Source organism: Nipponia nippon, unplaced genomic scaffold (genome assembly GCF_047370975.1).
Source record: "Nipponia nippon isolate SJK-2023a ecotype South Korea unplaced genomic scaffold, ASM4737097v1 scaffold_12, whole genome shotgun sequence".
NCBI lineage: Eukaryota > Metazoa > Chordata > Aves > Pelecaniformes > Threskiornithidae > Nipponia > Nipponia nippon.
The window spans coordinates 4,731,863-4,750,474 of NW_028262313.1; the positions used below are offsets into that span (position 1 = coordinate 4,731,863).

General features: G+C 39.5%; 1 protein-coding gene across 1 annotated transcript in view; it reads left to right on the top strand.

Annotated features, from left to right (window-relative positions):
* The window catches only part of COL4A6 (collagen type IV alpha 6 chain), a 138,173-nt gene that overhangs the window by 31,770 nt on the left and 87,791 nt on the right, over positions 1–18,612 (top strand). Inside the window, exon 3 of the mRNA XM_087748500.1 lies at positions 18,279–18,362. Coding sequence (XP_087604626.1) covers positions 18,279–18,362 — 84 coding nt within the window. The remainder of the gene's footprint in view (positions 1–18,278; positions 18,363–18,612) is intronic.

Here is an 18,612-nt window from a genome sequence, read left to right on the forward strand (position 1 = left end):
AATGCGTATCTGACTCTTGAGCTGGGAGGCTCGTTCTGGCTGAGGCCAGGTTGGTCTGGTACGGCCAGCTTTGAGCCAGGGCTCAAATGAACTTTGCTTGGGCCCAGACTGGGTCCTGTGGTTCCACTCACGAGTCTTTGTGCCACATTGCCCGGCAGTCCAGAAGAGAGAGAGTTCAGAGATGGGGTGGCGTGGTATGAAGACAGGCTGCCAGCACCAAGCTGGTATGCTGGGGAGAGAAGTGTAGCATTGCTGTGAATGAATCTGCTTAAGTCTGGCAGTGCTGCCCAGTTCCAGTTCAGTGCTGGGAATGACAGTCTTGGGCTGTCAGGGTGGGTGATACAGGTGCATATCAATTTGGTACTTAGGAAAACATGGTGATTTTTTTCAACAGTATTGTGTTTGACACATTTTCTGTTGGTTCTGAGATAGTCCTTGAATTGCTGAGCGTGCTCCCGTCTCAGTGGATCCCTACAGATTGCTCAGCGCTTTGTAGGTCTACTCCCTGGTGGGCCCCGTGTCAGTAGAACCAGTGCCTTTCTCTGCCTGGCATTTCTCTGTGAGCAGTATCAGTTGGAAATACCGGAGTCTGTTATTTTAAGAACATCTGTTGTTTCATGTCACAAACCATGGTATTTTTCAACTGGATCCAGTGTAAAAGTTAGAATCCAGTTTACTAATTAAGGAAAAAGCGGAGTAGTCTTTTCTTAAAACAGTACAACTTGAAATAGTGTGCAAATGAAAGTTTGGTCCTTTAGTGTCTGTGGTCACCTGTTTGGTTTTTTTTTTTGTGTTTTGTTTTGTTTTGTTTTTTTTTATTATCTCACTTTCCAGTTTAAATTCTGTAGTCTATTCCATTTTTATGTCCAAAAGTTTCACACTAAAAGAACATGGGAGAATGAGGCAGGCTGTACAAAAACACACAGGAGAACTTAGTAACCAATATACAGAAAAACTTTGTTTTTCCACTAGACTTTCTACTTACATTTGTCATGTTGTTATGATGCTTGTAGCCCAAAAAAATAAAAAAGTGCTCCTTAAGTTGGCACAGTCCTTGAAAAAGTTGTTTGGAATAGTGTGGGTGTTAATTTCTCAGAAGAGACATCTGTGCTTAGCTAGCATCTTGCACAACTAGACAGTAAATTTTTTGCTCATAGCACTAATCTTCATTCCTTCTACACTTTTCCAGGAATTGTTGGGTTTGCTATTCTGAGTGATAATGTTCAAGGTTGGATATTAAATTACCAAGAATATTGTAGTAGTGTGCTTTCTACATCGCATATGCGGCACCTTTCAGTCTCATTGGTAGGTGCTGTATGTGTAGTGTAGATCAGCCATTATCACGCTATGCCTGACAGCTAAGAAAAAATAAATGCGCTCTAATTATGAACAATTTAGGACATTTTGAAAGCTTAAGACGAGTTTTTTGGTGGTACTGATTCCGTAAGGTAGTACACTATGACAGTGTCCATTCTGAGCATTAACACTCTCTTCCTTTATTTTTTTTAATATTTCTTTTTTTTTTTTTTTAGCAGAACTTATTTTGAATATGGTAGCAACTTCTTAAATGAAAAGCCTTACCCTCCAAGTCCTCCGTGTTTGAGCAATTCTAACTCTCCACAATAATGCAGTCGATCCTGAGGGACTGCTTTGGGGAGAGGATTTACAGAAGCAGGTCATAAGATGTTGATTTCGGTGAAATTTTGTGATTTTTATCACCACCGTGTTGGTTTTCCCTGCTTAGATGACATCTGTCCACGTGGGTTTCAAGGAAGATGGTGCAAGGTAATGCCTTAAGCAGAACGTATGTGTTCTTACAGGATAACTTTGTTATTTTACAAACTAACTTCTGTAAACATACTTACTTGCTTGGACTTTCAGAATCAAATAATTGTTTAGCCTTGCCTGTTTCTTTATGTTAATTGGTTGAGACTTCATTTTAGCTGCTTTTACTTCCTGAGCCGCTTTTTGTCATCCACCCATATGAGAAGTCCAGGCAGTATGTCTTTAGTTAGCCAGTACTGTATCCAGTAGGTATATGGGGATTAGAGGGTTAAGCGTTTTAACAAGTCACCGTTTCAAACAGTTGCTTGCAAGGGCACACACCTATTGATAAAGATCTATGCCTTTGGCAAAAAAGAGTTCTGGAGATTATATTAAGTAGGCATTTCAGTTCTAAATTGCATCAGACTCCACAATCTAATTTTGTAGGTAGTTTTAGTCTTTCTGATGACAGATTTTCCTTTGCATGGTTTAGTAAAGACTGAAAAAAATATTTCTTCAAATAAAAGACAAAGTTAATCTTTTGCATTGTTTTCAATTTGTGGAGTTTTGATAATGATGTCTCAGAAGAGTATCCTTTCATATTTTTCTTGGCTGTTGCTAAAAATAGTTCCCTTTTGTCTCAGTTTTTCCTTGCCTTATCCAGTACTAACAGTGACATTTGTTTTTGTGTTTTGTAATATATCGTTCTAAAGCTAATAGTCTGCTTAGTAACCTAGATACACACTAAAAAATAGGATATTTGTAAATAAAACAATACACTTATTCTGCCAGTTCTATGTTTTGTCCTTTTTTGGTTTCCTTAGTAGAAATCTTTGTGGCACATGTTGTCTCAGATTTAATCAGTACCTATTCCTCAGCAAGCATACTCTCATCCTGTCAAAATACTGCATCAAGCTATACCTCCTCTGATCTGTTTAATCTAGATAAATGTTATAAAGGCATTTTGTCTTTTCCTGTTCCAGACAGGTAAGATTATCCGGAACGGAGATTGTACATTTTGTCTTGGCAGAAGTTTGCAACATCCACAGTTGATGAATAGACATCCGCTCTCCTTAGAAGTGTTACTTGAAATTGAATAGGCCAAACAGTAAATTAAATATATGGGTACACAATGGAACTACTTAAATTTCCTTTGACATTTTATAGTTGTTTACCTCAGTTTATATTTTCTCCCTTCCTCACTTCTCCTTTATCAGTGTCCCTAGGAAGAGGAGTTAGCATGATAGCCATGGTCTTCTCCAACATGTGGAACACATCCTTTTTTGGTTTCTCGAGTTGCTGTCTCATTTACATCTGGCTTAACTGTGTAGTAATGTACTCGCTGGGTAGACAGGAGAGGAATCCTTAAGCAAATCAGTTCTGCCCTGCAGGGAAGGGCTTGACTGGCTGAATTACTCTGATGGGTTGTTTTACCATGAAAGGGCTGTTTGCTTCCCTTCTCTTGCAAAGCCAAAGCCTCAGTGAAATGAGAAGGGCAGCCCAGAAAATCAGTCTGAACTAACAGCTGGAATATGAAATACAACATCCTGTTGTGCACGCTATGTGCTATATGTAAGTATGATGAAAGTGGAGTTATTCTGTAGTAAGAAAGTTGCTGGTTGATTTAACGTCTTGGATTCATTAGATACATCACAATCCTCAAAGTCTTGTGTGATGGTCTTAAATTGTGGACTGTGGTGCTACGTTCGTTCTGCACGCGCATCCAACCAGGCTCAAAGAGAGGGTCCAGGAACCTTTTCCGTGGGCTATGCCGTTGCTGCTCTACAGAGCAGAAAGAAGTGCAGAAAAACACACTTTCATTTACAGGTTCCTCTGCAAATTTGGCTTTGAATTTCCAGGGCCCAGGATCAGGTCCCCACAGAGCTGTTGGATGAAAGCAAAGCTAGAATAGGGGAACCGAGCAGGCAGCAGGAGATGACCTCTCAAAGCAACCCAGAAGTACTCTGCTGGGGGATAGGGAGGAATTAGACTTGGTCATAGCTCTATTTCCACTGGGTGGGTAGAATTTGAAAAGGGTTTTATTTCTGTCATTTAAAAGTCTTGGATTCCCAGCCTTGTGTCCTCCAACCCCTTGCTATTCTTCACTGCTTGTTCCGGAGGTGTTCTGCCTCTTTCTCGCACCCCTTCAGCCTTGCCATTTGTATCTGCATTTTGGGATGTTACTTACTACTGCTCGCTTCCAACTGATGGGCAGTTATTTTATTTGCCCCCGTGGGAAAAACTCCTTTTCACTGGGAATGCTGCTCAGGTAAAACTTGAAAGGCCACAAGGAATCTGTTGCTGTAGATGGAAGCTGGGAAGGAAGTTTTCTCCATAGAAAGCCTGCCTGGTCTCTGGCTGCTTTTCTGTCTCAGCAGCCTAGGCCTCCAGGCCCTTGGTTTCACATGCTGCTGAAACCTGAGCTCCTGAGGCTTGCTGCAGAGTACAAAAGGTGTGCCCAGAATTCTTTTTCCAATGTTAAAAACATCCATTTTATTTTGTCCCGAAAATACTAATTTTTCAGGAATTTTTTTTCCTAACCTTTGTTCCATATGGAATGAAAAAAATGTCTGAAATGCGGTATTTCCAGTAGATAAAATTTTTGCCCTCCCTGTCTCCTCCCAGAGATGGCTTGTTTGAAAAATGCTTTGCAGGACCACCGCTGTATTTGTAGAGGACTTTGAGATAAGTGTGCTTATAGATAAGCTGTGTTTAGTAACATATGGTTATCATCATCAGTGTGAAAGAAGGACTCATCAAAGTCACTTTTCTGTCTACAACTGTGGCTAGAAAAGGCAATGACTTTAATAAATCCATGTTTAGTTAGGTAAGCCTGCTTGCATGGTGATATAGTCAATCTCGAATGCATACTCTTTTTTTTTTTAAACATAATTTACTTTTCCTGATTTTCCACCTGTTGCTTACTCTTTGTATTTCTGATATTCTTATAGTATTGGAAAATTCTTAATTGCCAGCAGATTTATCCTCTGTTAGGGACTAAATGGAAAGCCTTTGGACTTCAAAGGGCATTTAGACTGCATTTGCTGCTTGGATGGGCCTTTTATGAAACTTTTCTTTTGCAGAGTTGTAGGGCTACAAAAGAACAACATGTCTGGTTTTACTCTTTTATTATTCTTAATTTGTTTGCTAGGTTTAAGGTGCATGCAGGAGTATATACAATTTTAAGGATGTACTATATGCATCATTCATTATTTTTCATTTTAACATAAAGGAACTGATTTTTCACTGACATTTACGATAGCGCAGTACGTTTGTAGATGGTACAGCTGACCTGGTGGCATCTTACCTTTCTGATAAATGTAAATGACCAATCAAGTTTGCAAAGTAGTTAGCAGCCAAGAGTCGACAGTTGTATGTTCCTGGGAGAAAGACATAATCTAACTTGGTAAGTCCACTCCCAGAAAATAGAAATAGCATACTAGAAATAGCATAGAGGATAGAGGAGTGGCTCCAAAGATGTTTACTTAAAAAAAACCCAATTTTTCTTAATTATGCTTACTACTATGGTGCCCAAAGTTAGTTAACAACAAGGACCCGTTGTGCAGTGTCCAAAACAAACATAAGAGTAGCAGACATCTTTTTCCCCCAAAGGAGAGTAATTTCTCAACGATGCTACTCTTTGAAGTATTTTGTGGGTGGAGCACAAAGTGCTTCCCTAGTTTCTTTTACGATTTTATTAACCAAGAACGCGCAGCGTGCTTGATGCTTTCCAGAGTCGATGTAGTAAGTCGTTACTAGAAGCCTTGATGAACGTGACACAGTGGGATGCCTCACTGTGCTATTTGCGATGGGTTTAGTCTACTTTTGCTTCAGTCAATAACAAAACCTCCAGGGATATTAGTGAGGAGGTATCCAGGTACAAGCCAGCTCATATTTGCAGGATCACAGAGTACAAGGTGAATAGAGACGAAATGACTAAATGGGGAAAGAAAGCAAACGAGTGAAGCTATAGAGGTAAAAGAGTTAATCATGTTGGTACTATAACAGGTAGTCTTCTGTCAGTTCCAGGAGATGGCTGCATATGTTTTTATTTCGATAGACTATAATTATATAGACTTTCAGCTGTTAGGGCGTTTTGGTCCTTTTGGAACTTGTGACGTAGATCTTCTATTTAAAAAATAGGATGAAAAGTTAAGTGAGAGAAAACGAGTTGGCCGAGTGGTTTATCTGTCCCCTCCCAAAAAGAAGAACGAGTGACCTTGATCTAGATATTGTAAATGAACTGGAAAAGCTGGGTAAACTTTATGCCTGTGGGCCATAATACTTTGCTAATGAAACCATTTCTGCACATGGGCTGGTTCTTAGTTGGTTCCACCCTGTCTGCAGCTGACGTGTCCCATCCTATTTTAGAAATTTAATCTGGGGTAGGTATATTAGTAACCTGAACAGACAAATGCCACAGGCGTAACCATTAATTTGGGATATAGGTGGAGCTAATTGGTTTTGTATAAAATGGAAATGCCCAACCTATCTGTGTATGATTTCCATTATTTATGACAGACTCCCAGCAGCAATGGTTTCTTGCTGCAGGAACTTTTTAAAAAAGTAAACCCAGTTCTTAATCACTCATTTTGATTTTTCAAAACGGTAGTCCTCTGGTAATTAGGGATGGGACATCAGAGTTTCTTAATCGGTGTCTATTGATAATGTGACAAGGAATTTGAGTGCAAGGCATTGTGTGAGACTATTTAGTGCAGATTTGGAATCCCTACTGCAGTTATTAACAGGAGTGCTTGCATTCCCTCCCCAAAATATGGATTTTTGTATAATAAGAATTATTTGTTAAAATAATGTGTTTGGTGAAGTAGTCCTAGGCATTTCTATCATGTACCATGTCATGGGGAGGGATACAGGAGGTTTTCTGTGTAAGTATTCTGGAAAGATTAGTGGCATAAAAATGGCTATGGCTAAATCAGGATTATTTTTGTCACTTTGCTGTGGAGAAAAGTAGCTGTCTAGGTATTTTCAATGTCTGTGGAAATGTGCATACTTGTGTATTCAGTGCTGAGGGCAACCTTCTCCTAATCCTGAGAAGGAAGGAATCTGGAATATTCCAAACCGCTTATTTTGTCCTTTGGGCTAATCACAAAACACGTGTGCCACATTCCAGCTAAAAGCTACATGGCATATTTATTTAAAATAAAAGCATGAGATAAAAGAGTGAGTTTCACATACTTCCCTCCCTGTGTTTTGGAGTAACACTGCTTCTGCTACGCTAGTAACGGTATTTTCATCTTTCTCAAGTTGATTATTCCTGAAGAGGGAATAGTGCGATTTGTTTTTTCTTTCTGTGTCATGTTCAGAGCCATCCCTACCAGGGAGGGGCAGGCAGTTGTAGTGCTTTGGCCAGAGGGTAACCTTCGTGGGAGCTGAGGCAAATCGAGGAGGCTCTCATCTTTTGTGCAAGGAGAGGTAACGTGTACTCTTATTTTTTTTGCAGGATTGCTCTGTGCTCAGGTAGATATCCTGAGGGCCGTTTCTGAGGCCTTCACTGAGCAAAGCCAACACGTGCCTAAGTTGATTTCTGCTTAACAGGGCATTCAGCTATGTTCTTTGGTCTCATTGAAGTCATCAGAATTAAGTGCATTGTGGAATTGTCTTTCAATGTTTTTTCACTGAAGATATGTTTAACAGTGTATAGCAATGTGGAGCCTTGCTTTTGGGAAGGTCATGTTTTTATTAGGGAAATAAAGTGATAGTTAATAAAGAGATTCAGAATATTGCTGATAGGCGTACTGTACATGCACGAAGTTGAAACAAAGCAGAACTAGAGGAATTTTGGCTGTTCCTTTTGCCACTAGTTGATTTACTTTGTTTAGGAGAGAATTTAATAGAAGAAACTGGCATGAAAATAATTGAAACCAACAGTATTCTTTTGCACAGGATTGGTGATGTCCTCAGGAAGGGATGGTTACACAAGTTGTACTTCTTTGACAATACCTTGAGAGATGCAAACGAATAGCAAAGGAAGAGGAACCTGACTAGAATCAGTGCAAGTCTTGTTTATTCAAGTGCAACGATGGTTAAGTGGGTGTAGCTCCCATTTTACAACTTCCATCTCTGTTTTAGACAGTGTTTTGATGCTGGCTGAGTCAGCTGAGCCTGCAGACCAAATTGTCTGAGTGCAGAAATGGCTCAAACGCCACTTCTGTTAAGAGGCTCCACTCATGGTTATAGCTATTTCCTTGTGCTCATCCCACTCTGTCTCCTCAGGAGACAGATCAAGCGTCCTTATACCAGCTGTCTCCCACACGTAAGGCTATATTGACCCCTAGCGTAACTCCATCGGAGTAAGTAGTTACATCAGAGATTTTTATTTTTTTTCCCTCTGACTCAAATCCAAAAGATACAGAGAGAGATTAGTAGTTAGCTTTGGAGTGGAAGGTCAGATGCAGCTCCCTCCCTCACTTGTTAATCCATCAGCATTTTGCCAAGAGCATCACTAAAAGCGCAGCCAGTTTCTGCCAATGTTTTCCTTGGGTTTTACTATTTGATTGTCAGCTCTGGACTTTCATTTCAAAAAAACGTTGTTTAACAGATGGCTTTGGGGAATGACGCATTTGAAAATAAGGTGCAAATAAGAAATTGCTGCCGTATTTTCAAAGTTGGTGGTCTGTGTTGTCTATAAAATTGGAGGATGAATCACAACGGACATGTCCCAGTTTACCTTCTGGGACATGTTTTGCTGATAAGTACTATAAGCATTCCCTTGACTTTTGGTGAAGATTTTCCTTCTCTAGTATTTTTAATTGTTAGAACTGTTTGCAAGATGAAGGAGCTGAGTCACTTTGAGGGCTGATGCTTGTCCACTGGCCCAGCTGTATCTAGAATGAATGCAAAGCTGTAGAAAGGTAATAAAATTATGTATAAGCAGTTGTTTTATTCACCTCAGTTATCTAAGCCTCTGGACGAGCATTTTAGTTGAAATGGATGAAGTTATTTTCCTGATTTCTGTTGCAGTTGAATGAAAGGCTTTTGTATTCGAAACCAAAACCTTACTTTATACCGTTTAGAAAAAATGTTTTTAATGAGTGGCTTCTCATGCAACAGAACTCTGTAGACATTGAGCGTAGAAAAGCAGGCTTGAAAATCTCAGTTGTTGTTGGAAAGCAATGCCCTTACAAAATACATTGAATGCAAGATTTTTTTCCCCCCTTTAAAGAAAGAAAACGTCCAGATTATGTTTGACAGGGGAATGGTTAGCTTCATAGGGAATTTGCAGAAGAGTCTTCTACAGGAATATAATTGTCTGGGATTTCTTTTTGAAAGTGAAACATTAGATTGCTTGCAAATGCTTTACAGTTGTTGAAGTTTGTGCTCCCATTTTGGCAACCAGTTAGAAAAGTTGAGACATTTTTAAAGATGGCTCCAGAAGATCCATGTTAATCTGAGAGGGTGATATCTATAGTTGGACTTGAAAACTGGCTACACCACCAGAAACTTCATCTGTGCGGAGAAAAAAAACTAACGAGGGGTTTTGGGGGGAAAAAAAAAAAATCATGTTTCATCTATTACACAGCTTTTTGCAAGGTACTGTCTCAGAAGTAGAAGGGTAGCTGGAATCATGTTGTCCTTTCAGTCAATGAATGAATGCAGCTGTTCAGGAAAATTTGCTTCCAAGCAATATACATACCTTTAAGGTCGTGTAAAATCTTATATGTATCACAGGGACATTTAAGGATAAAGTGAGAACCTGTCTAAAAGGAGGTTGTTTGATGAAAGAGTGCACGTTGTCTGTTGTGAGTTATTTTGGTTTTTTAAGACTGACTTTTAGTTGATTTGCTTGTGGTGTTTGTAAAGGCTTGGGTTGGTTTATGGTGTTATATACCGTATACATACACTGCACAACATGTATTGATCATAAGGCCCACCTCCTACAACTACATCGTCGATACTTTTTATAATATCCAACCATCTGGTAGCATGGGTTTTAGTATCCTAAATATTAATCTGTTCAGCAACTTTAGTAAAATAAGTATCTGCACTAGTTGGCAATGTGTGTTGGATTTAGCCAGAGGGTTGTGGTAGAGAGTTGTGCGAGGCTTATAAAGCTGTTGGGCAGGTACAAACTTGGTAAATAGTTGTGCTAAATGGTATAAATAACACAGTTATCTCTGATTTTTGGAATCCTTACTTTAGGTTCTATAGCTTAGAGCTCTGTGTGGCTGCAGAACTAGAGCAATGGTATTTTTCTTCTTCCTTTGGCATGTACCCAGCTTTGATAGAAAGTAATGCAAAGAAAGAAGATTCTTTACCAATATCCTTAGTGTTTTTCAGTGTTACGTGCTACAACAATATGTGAATGTGGTCTTAAAATGCACTTTTATGTGAGTTTTATGTTGACTCTTTCCATACAAATGGACCTATTTTGGGATGCATAAACACCACCAACGGCAGTTTCTTTTTAAAATAAAACAACAAACTGGCCCTGCATTTCTTTTTCCCTGAGGTGACACTGTGGGTTCTCTGCAAGCCCTTTTCCCTACAATAGGGTGCAATAATTCTACTGTTCCCTGTTGTTAGCGCTGCCACATTTGCATGGTAACGGATCTCCTGGATATCCCTCTGCTGCCCATGCCCTGGCATCTTGTGAGGTTAATGCGGAGGATTTCCTCCCCCTTGACAGGGTGCAGGAAGGGAAAACCCCTTTCCCTGGGCACTTCAGCACTCCCACCCAGAGCACGGCCTCTGACAGAGGAGCACATGCCTACCAGTACTTGTTTCATGGCTGCCTGTGGGTAGTGCCTACAGCCACATACACATTCCTTATGCCTGGCTAAATTTAATCTGTTAAGAAATGCATTGTGTATTTCAACAAGCAGAAGAAACAAAAATAACAAAAGCTCTTACACAAATTTGTATTGTTATGTATTAAAGGTTATAAATGGTCTAATGGGATCTGGCTATGGAGTTGTTGCTTTAGAAGAACAAGGATCTCTGACAGGATCCTAAACATCAGCAGACTTTCTCAGAGTGGATAAAGTCTTGAAAGAAGTTAGGGTAGTGTACAGTGTTTTATAATACTTGTCGTAATACTGAGTATTTTAAAATTGATTGATGCTTATCACTCAAATATAAAGTGGCTGGTCCAGTGCGCTGGCCACTCAGGTCGTTGCTGGAATAACTGTTAAAGCCTGAGCACTGCCAGGCCTTGCAGGCTGGGAGGACCAGGCTGAAGCATAGATGAGGCTGATCCTGATGACTTTCCAGGCAGTAACAGAGACCTTGGCAGACGTGACAAAAGAAGCGTTCCTTCTGTGTAGCTGCAAAGATAAAGCTTTTGATTTTCTAAACCACATGGAGCTATTTGGAATTTTATTAGTCATGTTTTCGGACCAGGGAATCACCCGTTCCCTGCTTAGGAATTTTCTAACCTACTAATGTGTGTAATGAGGTCTATGGCCATTTGTATGCCTCAAATATACTAAATAGTATACTTGGCAGCTGTCATAGGCAAATTTGTACTCTGGAAATCCTTTACTGGGAGAATGTTTCCCTTCACAGAAACTGATGACATTATTAGTATGAGGGAGAACTACTTCAGTGAACAAAAAGTCTGCAAATGCTATCTCCAAATTCCATCCAACGATAAGAAATGCATGTTTCCTCAAAAAATGAGAGTCAGGCAACACTTCTATAGTTCGAAAGACATCAGTTCATTTTTGCTGTGTGTATAAAGTGGAAGAATTGACCTTTAACATTTACTTTGTTTTGTTTTAAATCTATTTTTCAATGCAACAGCACTCCTGTCTCACTGGCAGGAATGAAAGCAGGGAGTGGATATGGGACAGAATTTGCTTCAGTCGGAATTTGCCACTGGTTTCTCTAGGCCAGGATTTCCTCCAAGTTTTGTAACCTCATGTGTCACTGGAATTGGAGGAGGGTTGGTTTCTATTAGTAACTATCATTTAGTCTCAGCTGCCAGTTAAGATGTTTGCCAGCTCTATGAAATGAATGAAAATATTTGAGGACATTGGTTAACCGAAGAAGTCAGTGAACCCTAAAATGAATTAGTATCTTAGCTACAAATTCAAGTTTAATAGCTCCATTTGAAAGACCTTTTGTGCAGTGAAAGATAAGCTTGTGGCTTTGTGTTGTGTCCTCGCTCATGTAAGCTGTAAATAAACTGTCTGGTTTTAACTACATGTTCATTGACTGATAGACTATCCAGAAAAAAGTATCTACAGCTTCATGTAATCCTATCAACAAAACTGAAAAATATCAGAAGACGGAGCTGTTCAGAGCCAGATTCAAATCTGTTTAACATCGAATAACCAGTATGTGCCATTCCTACTGCTGTAGTGTTTGGAGGCCAATCATTTCTGTGGGACTGAAAGAAGAATAAGGTGGTGCTCAGGACGAGAGAAGGGCCTAAAGTCTGGCTTTACGTGTGGTTTATGAGCTAGTATTTAAACACTACAGATTCTTACTTTTAAATGTGTGTGGTTTACACTCTAATCCTGTTAGAGTCAATGAAAAATGCTTTTCCAGGCTTGTCACAATTTTACACCAGATTTTAATGTAGCAAATCATGGGAGAAATTTGTAGGTGTAGAAAGTGGAGACCTCGAGGACAGTTTCCACCAATTTTTATTTCATGAGGTCAATTTTTTTTTTTTCCACTGCTTTGCCTTCTAGACACTTTTGGTGCTAATGGCTGGAACTGGGGCAGATGGGAAGGTGATGCGTTGGCATGAAATGCTTTAGCGACACAGGAGAAGTGGCAATCACTGAGTCCTGTCTGATCCTGTGACTGGCCACTGTGTCCTCTCAATCTCCATTGAAAGGGATTACCAGTTCATCAAAATTGTTAAGTCTCTTGCCTTTATAACTGGAAGGATGTTGCCTGCTGCTTAAAAACTTGATTTCTCCTGCATATATTTATTGAAGCTTATACATACTTTCTCTTGTGCCAGCATTGTCCTTTTCTCTAACTAGTTAGTATGGGACAACCCAGTGTTCCGTCCCTGACAGCCACCCATAGTGCTGGTTTATATGCTCTTACCACAGAGAGATCTTCCCGTTGACATACCTTCTCAGTTACGGGCAGTCAGAGGTGTAAAATGCTCCTAAGCAGCAGGGGGGTATCCAGAACATTGTTTAAATAAAGTTTGTTCACTTCTCTGGCGTTTGCCTTTCTGATGAACGTATAGATGGCCATTGTATTACCTCCAAGTCTTCATTTTGCTGGCCCAAATAAATCACGCTCTGTAGCAGGAAGGCTCTTAAATCACACATTTATAATCAGAGGGATTTTCAAGCTCTGTGCCTGTGCAGAGTTCATCTTTCTTGAAAGTAAGTGACAAAAACTGCACTGTGTTTCAGCTAAAATTCTACTCATGCTTGTACCATGTCATTAATATCTCTGTAGTCACTTTTTTTCTTGGATGGGTGTATAGCTATGGGGCAATATGATGATGTGGCCTGAAAAACATGAGTTCCTGGGGCATGTGAGGTGAGGCAGTTTGCTCAGAGGCTTGTATCACCCTTCTGTTTGGTAGTTACTCAGGACTTTCTCTTCATCTACTGCTTCCCATTGATTACCCACCCCCCATTTGAAAAAAAAGAAAAAAAATCCTATTATTAGTTCCTAGGCTTGACCTAGCTCTTAATACTATTAAAAAAACCTGAGCAGACCAGGCAAGTCAAGGTTTGGGGAACCTCACTAAGAAAAAGGTTGAAATGAATTCAGGTACTTGATATTCTTAAGGGGAAAATGGTGTTTGCATTTTAGTTTTATCTGATATTTTGCTGACATGATTATTTTTATTCTCACCTGCTCAGTATTTCACTGCCAAGCAAATCGCAGCAACTGTTTTCATACAAACTAACTGGCATGACTGTCAGTTTATTTCTGCGCTGTGACACCTCGTGTTTGGAAGAATTACTGAGTCCATTTGCTGCATCATGTTATCCTATCTTTGATGGTATCGTGCTGCCATTCTGAGTGCAGAGGTTGCTGTGGTTCCTGTTTTTTTCAAGGATTTTTAGCCTTGACGAAGTTCTTTCATGTCAGTAAGGCAACTACATATTGACACATGCATAGCAAAGTAGAATCTGCTGATTTTGGAGGGAGGAGTCGAACATGTGGATAAGTATTTTCAGAATTGGGCTCTAAATTCTGTAATACAACAACTAAAAGAATAATAGACAAAGAAACGAATTTAGTTCCTAAAAGCCACGAAGGCTAAAAAAGTAAGGTTAAGACAGCAGCGTTACGTAGCTCATGAAGTAAACAGAGATGTTTCACTAGTTTTTTCACTGTGAAATTTTACAAGGGTGTCTGAATGTCTGGTACTTTAAATATAATCTCCTTATTAGCCATCAGCAGATAATAGGATCCTGAACTATATGAAAGATGTTTATTTGAAGATTCCAGAAGTTTTCATTATTCTCCATTTCCAGCTTTTGATTATGGAGTTTCTTGTTAGGATTTTGCTCTGGACTGGAGCAGTCCTTAACTGGAGTTGGGAAGTTACTGGAAATAAGTCTTGGGGAAAAATATGTCATCCCTGCCATATGTCTTTATGCAAGTCTGAGATTCTTTCACTTTCTGTTTTATCATCATCAGCTTTTTTTCGTCATCATCTTTTTTTCCTCTTTTATCATGGGCGTGCTCTTTTTTCAGTGTACTTTACATCCTCCAGTTTTGCATGCTGGCATTCCTTAGAATCCATTCTTTTCTAAAAGTTTCCAATTTATTTTCCCATTACTGCCACTGCTACTTCAACTTCCTCATGTTAAAGAGCTACCCTCCTCACTTTCCTCTGCTGGCTGGGGGGTTCACCCTCCTAGCTGATTGAAATCATTGTCTTCAGCCAATAGATTTCAAATCTTCTGCAGTTGATCCTTTGATACAGAGCAGAAGTGTTGAGGCAAAACTGGGCCTGAGCTGTGCTTCTTGGAAACCTCCCGCTGAAGTCCTGTGTTAGTTGGTTTACTCCTGCCTCTGCTGCAGGTACAATTTCCTTTGGATTTGGAGGCAAGGCCTTCAAGATCATTTGCAGCTATTCTGTGGTCCTGTGTGTTGCTCTAGAGAAGCTGGAATGAACGTGAGCCTGGGACACCTCTTATGGCACCACAGCTGTTAGGTTTCTTTACTCTCTTTGGCTTCGCTCCAGAACAAGCTGAAGTCAATGGAAAGATTTGAATGGCACTCCATCCGAATGAATCGACTGCGCACAAATGCTTGGTGGAGGTACACCAGAAGTAGGACAGGAAAATTGTTCTTACACTGACTCTTGTTTTTGAATGTCTTTTAAAAATACTTTCTCACTCATATCAATACTTCTTCAATAAAGTGGTTTTTCCTAGATTGAAATGCTAGTGAATCTTATGTAAGCCCGAACTAACTCTATTAAAATCAGTATGCATGTTACTCAGTTTATATTACGGCTATTTAAATCTCAGAGAATCTATTTTTTTTAACAGTGCTACTATTTTATGTTTATGTTTTCTGTTTTGAAAACCTTGGTCTACTTCTAGCCAAAGAAATTAAAATAGTTTAATTCATTTCTGTTATAATGGTGGCACTTAGCACTATAACTAGTACTCTTATTTCTTTAATTCTTATTGATGAATACAGCTCCTCAGAAACAATCTGAAATAGATCTCAGAGCAGTTGGAAAAATCTCTTCCCTGAATTCATACACAGAACAAGTACGAAGGGCCCATGCTTACAGGTTCAGATTACAATCTATAAATGTTCGAATGACCTACGCATTCATACATTTGAGTGGAAAACTGTATTAAACCTTTTCAGAAGACGACACTGTGGTCTAGAATCTTATAGGCAGCCTTTAGATTTGTACTCATAAATATTATGCATATGGCTGTTTGCTCTTTTAGTAGCCTTGGAGTATCTGATGTCAGCTACTTCCCTTAAATAAAATACTTAGGACATGTAACACCTGGTTTGGAGCCAACTGGCTTCGGTTTACTTCCTTTCCAAATGCTTTCATTCACAAGTGAGCAAAATGACTCCTCACGCTGTGAAAAGGAACCTAGAAATACATTGTGAGCACAATTTTACACCAAACGGACGTATTTTCAGTTTTTAATAAACCTCAGTAAGAGTTTGATCCAGCTCCCAATAACTTCAATGGAAAGATTTCTTTTGACTTTAGTGGGATTTTGACTAGAACCGTATTTGCGAACCACAGCTCTGGGGGGGAGCAGCACGAGCAGTGGGGATGGAAAGAATCATTGCTTTTTGTCCAGTCCTCTGCCACGGGGAAGGACCCGATTGCCACCAGAGACAGGGGATTTCTAACACGGTGAGCTTCAGTGCTCCGAGACAGCAACTGTCGCACGGCAGCGACCTTAGAGGAGTGCAGACCTGCAATGAAATAAAGTTTCCTTGCCATTACTCACTCTTAGGAGGCAAGCAGAATGAATAGAACCGTAGGACCCAAAGGCTCTTGCAAATGACTGTTGGAACAAAGAATAATCTGGAGAAAAAATTAATTGAAAGTTGAAATCTTTGAAGAATTTAAGGTTGAATAAATGTCTGGGAAGGCATAATCTGATTCCCTGGAGACATGAAGCTATCTGCTATGAGTGTAAATGTAAGGTTAAGCATCAGGAATAGCGGTATACATTAGCTAGCAATAAGTCCAAATTTCCACTGCAAAATATGCATATAATTATGGCAAAAAGTGTGTCTTAGTGCTCTTCACTCTTAAGTCATCTCAGAACCAGATCCTGAAGTCTTAATGATACTTGTGGTCAGAAATGACCTCTCAGCAGTGTGTCTGTTAAGACAGGAACCAGTTTTTATGTACTGAGCCCTTCCCAGTGTACATTGCAGGCTCAAGTTCATGCTGATCATTCCTTGTCTGAGCAGACAGTTTGGAGATGCTCTTACAGTCCATTATATAACCTCTAGATACAGTTTTTCTGCTCTTTGTTTATTTTTTTGTTTGTTTGTTTGTTTTTACCTTTACTGCATTAAGCTTGCTTTCATTTCCTGCTGTCTAGGGTCAGAATCGCCTGCAATCTGTTTCCCGTTACGGTGCCTCTCTTGCGACATATCACTCTCTCTCTCTCTCTTTTTTTTTTCTTTTTTTTTTTTAACACTTGATGCCTCTTAGAATTGCTTGAAGGTTGTTATGACTATTTTGCAGCAAGAGATAATGCTCCCTTCAGGCTAGGGAAGTACGGGAGGTTGGATTTAAGGCTTTTTGTTAATATCTGCTCATTCTATGCTGCCTTAAAAAAAGGTGTTTAATTTAGCAAAACGGTGCGTACGTCAGGTTGTATAGAGGGTTTTTTTATTTACCTTTAGCAGAAAGCTTATCAAGTGATGTCAGACTAGTTACTTTCTTTCAGAAAGCTGATGCAAAGAAGTTCAAAAGTACATGAGAAACTTGCATGAATTGCCTTTCATTTTTCACGTTCCTCACCGACAGATGTCAGGAAATTTTAAAGGCTTTAAAAATATTTTCTGTGAATGCTTTTAGTAAGGAAATGTTCAGTTCCAGTCTGAACTTGTTTCAGCACTTAGTTTGGTCACCTTGATATGAGGAGCTTGAATGTTTATTCCATTCAGAGTTCCAAAACCTAGAGACTGCACCTGAGCACACTTGACAGTGAAAGACAATTTCCTTAGAGAGGAGTGTTCTTAGGGAGTGGCTAAATTACAGTGCTAAATTGAGCTTTTTTCCAGGACTCTTGCGGAGTTGTCAGTAGTGTTGCAGGGCTTTTGTTAGCCCAGTATTTTGAGCCTGTTGAGTGTGGGAGGGAGTGGGTCAAACTCTCTAAACTCATGTAGTTGACTTTCAGGTACTGTCACAATCTGTATTAGCTGGAGATTAAGTTCATGATATGGGGACTTCAGATTTACGTAAATATTGTAGTTATGCTTGAAATAACTAATGCTAGTGCAGCAAATTCAGAATATATTTTCAATTAAATCCAAATCCATGGTGGTTTCCTACTGCCTTCCTTGCACATCTATTCCTAGTTAAAAATGCCACCTTCTCTCATCCAGGAGTTTCTCTGTTCTTGGGGCTCTGGGGATACAGCTTCTTGCTGTTAGAAATGTGCAAGGATCACAGAGTTAAATTTGTCTTGGTAGTTCTCACTGATGTAGAGGTACTTGGGTACGCAGGATGGCTGAGGCACAAGTTCTAATTATTGATTGTGTTCCTGGTCTAATAGTGTACTGAGTATCTCAAAACATCGCCTAGTTTTATGGGTTTTGGTAGCCCTAGAAAGCACTCATCACCTTGCAGAATAGCATGAACTTGTGTAAGTTCACTTGTCCTCAAAGGATTTCTAAACCGACTTTTTTGGTCTGTTTAGTGATTCTGAAAATGACCCAATTATGGAGAAGTTACAATGTAACTCTATTTTGACATTTATTTCCCAGAAAATTCACCTGACAAATGCAACATAGGTGAAAAGTGCTGAAACAAAGCATTTTAATTAAAGATCTTCAGCTGACAAGTAGTTATGACATTCAATTTTCTTCTTTCTTTTTTTTTTTAATAGGGTGGAAAGAAGTCTTACAGTGGGCCATGCGGGGGCCGCGATTGCAGCGCTGGATGCAAATGCTTTCCAGAGAAGGGTGCGCGGGTAAGTTTGTTTTCAGTAATACAACTAGTCCTTGTGTCTCTTATCAATCTTTTTATAAATAAATAAAAGCCAAGTTAATATGTGTAATTCTCAATCTAATGACCTCATGAAACAAGAGAAATGATGAAGACCAGCTGCATTTCAAATGTCCCTGGCCAAGATTTCAAAAACTGTTCCAAAGATTTACAAATTGCTAGCTTTGCAATGAGTCTTCAATGGAATCTCATTTCTTTATGTGAACTGAGCCCTA